Here is a 3,229-nt window from a genome sequence, read left to right as displayed (position 1 = left end):
TGTATTTAATTATTATAACAAGCTAAAATTATAAAATTATAAAAGTTATGAATTTTATATATATATATATATATATATTTATTTATTTATTAATTGTAAAAGATTATTAAAAATTATATTTAAAATTTTGTAAAAATTATGAATTATGTATATATTAAATTGAAAGTAATAGATAATAAAAAATTATAAAATCAAATTTCTTAGCACGACTTTAACTTCTTGAAATTATAAGTTTTCTTGAATTTTTTAAAAAATTAATTGTTTTTCAAAAAAAATAAAAAATATATTATATTTAAGGCACAAGAAAAGGAATTGGAAGATGCATTGAACATTGCTTTAGAAGCAGGATATAGACATATTGATACAGCAACGTCGTATGAAAATGAAAAAGTAATTGGTGACGTTCTTAAAAACTGGTTTGATTCTAAAAAACTTAAACGATCTGATATATTTATTGTTACAAAGGTAATATTAACGATAATTCATTATATCATATGTCCATATTTATAATTTTGTAAATGTCTTAAAATATTTTTATATGTGTATAATAATCAAATGGATATGATTTTAATAAATAAATGTTTTACAAAATTGATAAGATTAATTGTCAAAAAATTATTTATTATTAAAATATAAAAGATTATTAAAAATACATATTTTTTGCATATTTTTTGCTTATAGCTTCCTGCTGTAGGAAATAGAGCAGAAGATGTGGAAAAATGGATTAAAACATCATTACAAAATTTACAATTAGAATATTTAGATCTTTATTTGATTCACGTTCCGATTGGTTTTGAAAAAGTTGGGGATATTTTACATCCTTTTGACGAGAATGGCCAAATTAGACTTGATAATAGTACAAATCACGTAGAAATTTGGACCGAAATGGAGAAACAAGTGAAATGTGGCCGAACTAAAGCAATTGGATTATCAAATTTTAATATTTCTCAAATCAAGCGAATTTTAAAAAACACGAAAATGAAAATATCAATGCTGCAGATTGAATTGCATATTTATTTTCAACAAAAGGAACTGGTAAAATCTTTTTTTAAATCTTTATTATAGAATTATCAACAATTTTATTTTATAAAAAAAATAACATTTTTTTAGGTAAAATTTTGCAAGCAAGAAAATATTCCTATAACGGCTTACTCGCCACTTGGCTCACGTAGTCTTGTTAAATTATTGAATAAAACAGAAGAAATTTCAGATATGTTACAAAACGATGTAGTAATGGAAATAGCAAAAAACTATAAGAAATCATCTGCACAAATTTTATTAAAATATATTGTACAAAATGGAATCGTAGTTATCCCTAAAAGTACAAATCCTCAAAGAATTAAGGAAAACATACAACTTTTTGATTGGGAACTTAATCCGGAAGATATGAAAAAATTATATAATCTCGATCGTGGTGAATCTAGTAGGATTTGTGATTTAAAATTTTTTAAGGGAATTGAAATTCATCCCGAATATCCTTTCTAAATTTATATTATATTATATTATAATATTATAGATAATATGATTTAATTTTAATAATTAATTTTAATAATTTTAATGTAATTCATTATATTGCATATATATAATTATGAAATATAAATAACAATAATGATTTACTTACTCGGAAGATGTATTTTTATAGTATTATGTAGAAAAAAGAATAATTTTATACAAATAAATAAATATCTATTAATTTTGTGTGTGTTTTAAATTATTTAAAAAATTATAATTTTAGAAATATACCAAAATAATATTATAAATAGCAATAATTAATTTTCATCGCGGAAAGGTTAAAATCGTGGATGTGAATTTGGATACATGGCGATGTATTTGTATTAATATTTAATAGGTAGCACATAACTTATAAACATATAGACTGAAGATATTAAAAATCTAGTTAGAAATCTCGTGTTCGATAATAGCACTATATGATATTATTTTATCTCTATCTTAGATCATACATATTTATAAACACAATTTTAGATACTTTGAAGTAAAGATAAAATCATTTATGTATATATATTGCATGTGATCAAAGTAATGACAGAAATTTTCAAAACAATAAATATTTATGTTTAATCAATATTAAGTCTGAAATTTATATTTTATCTTATTTTATGTTAATTTAATTTTTTCTCTATTAATTTGTATTTTATTTTTATAATTTTAAATCATTATGATATTTTGAAAATTATAATTTTTTTTAAAAAAAATATTTTTTTTAAAAAAATAATAACAACAATACACAAATATTTAGACAAAAATTATTTATTTATAATTATATTGTATAGATTTTAAAATAATATAATTTTTTAAAATTTATTTCTTATTCTATTATAATTTATTAATAAATTATTTTCTTTATAATACAATTGCTATAATACAAAATAATATATCGCAATAATACAAAATATTAGATATATTAAATTAATACATGTTTATTAAAAATTTAAAAATTATTAGTAATTAATAATTCACAAATGATATATTTTCCGTTATTTTATTCTTGCTTTAGTTTGACTCATAATTCTTTATATATGAGTGCTATCTATAAGTATATAGTTTAAGCCTATAATAATAAAAGATATATATACACATAAGTATTAAAGTTGTATTCTCAATAAAATGGAATATATGTAATATTAATATCATGTAAACTTTTATATAATAATATATTAATTATATTCAAGTTCATAAAAAAATTAATTTCGTTTTTTTATAATTTTTATTTTTAATTTTAAATTATGATTTGTGATAATCGAAAATATATCTTTTTCTGAAATGTAACTTTTACATCATATATATATTAAGTTCAAGCTCATATTTAATAATGTGTTGTGTCAACAATAAGAACGCTTTTATAATTGTTAAATAACAATTTATAATGTTTCACACATAAAAGGAAATTAATTAAAGGTAAAAAATTGTTATTAACAATATAATTTTAAATAATTTTTATCTAAATTATATTAAATATTATATTAAATTATTTTAAGATTATATTGCCACTCCCTGACACCTCATTTATGTAGTTATTTGAAATATTTTTTTTATATATAAGTATATTTTAAATTTATTTTATAAGAAGGAAATTTTTTTGGCAAATATTTTATGTTTTATTGATGAATTTTTATTTTCTTAAATATTTTGTTTTATTTATATATAATTAATAAAATAAAATATATAATAAAAAATTCAAATAAATTCAATTTTCAAAATTCGATTTTAA

The 3,229-nt window shown here is 18.3% G+C and overlaps 3 protein-coding genes across 3 annotated transcripts in view; 2 read left to right on the top strand and 1 right to left on the bottom strand.

The window, feature by feature from the left end:
* The window catches only part of LOC102675739 (1,5-anhydro-D-fructose reductase-like), a 2,320-nt gene extending 788 nt beyond the window's left edge, over positions 1 to 1,532 (top strand). Inside the window, exons 2-4 of the mRNA XM_006619649.2 lie at positions 298 to 465; positions 682 to 1,035; positions 1,111 to 1,532. Coding sequence (XP_006619712.1) covers positions 298 to 465; positions 682 to 1,035; positions 1,111 to 1,485 — 897 coding nt within the window. The 3' untranslated portion in view covers positions 1,486 to 1,532. The remainder of the gene's footprint in view (positions 1 to 297; positions 466 to 681; positions 1,036 to 1,110) is intronic.
* The window catches only part of LOC102676193 (protein ARV1), a 4,748-nt gene extending 3,109 nt beyond the window's left edge, over positions 1 to 1,639 (bottom strand). Inside the window, exon 1 of the mRNA XM_031512403.1 lies at positions 1,622 to 1,639. The gene's annotated coding sequence lies outside the window, so the exon portion shown is untranslated. The remainder of the gene's footprint in view (positions 1 to 1,621) is intronic.
* A 1,166-nt stretch (positions 1,640 to 2,805) lies between these two features.
* The window catches only part of LOC102675605 (contactin), a 10,297-nt gene continuing 9,873 nt past the window's right edge, over positions 2,806 to 3,229 (top strand). Inside the window, exon 1 of the mRNA XM_006619648.2 lies at positions 2,806 to 2,916. The gene's annotated coding sequence lies outside the window, so the exon portion shown is untranslated. The remainder of the gene's footprint in view (positions 2,917 to 3,229) is intronic.

The sequence above is a fragment of the Apis dorsata genome, unplaced genomic scaffold, assembly GCF_000469605.1.
Source record: "Apis dorsata unplaced genomic scaffold, Apis dorsata 1.3 scaffold_429, whole genome shotgun sequence".
Lineage (NCBI taxonomy): Eukaryota > Metazoa > Arthropoda > Insecta > Hymenoptera > Apidae > Apis > Apis dorsata.
This window is presented reverse-complemented; position numbering and strand designations above follow the sequence as displayed.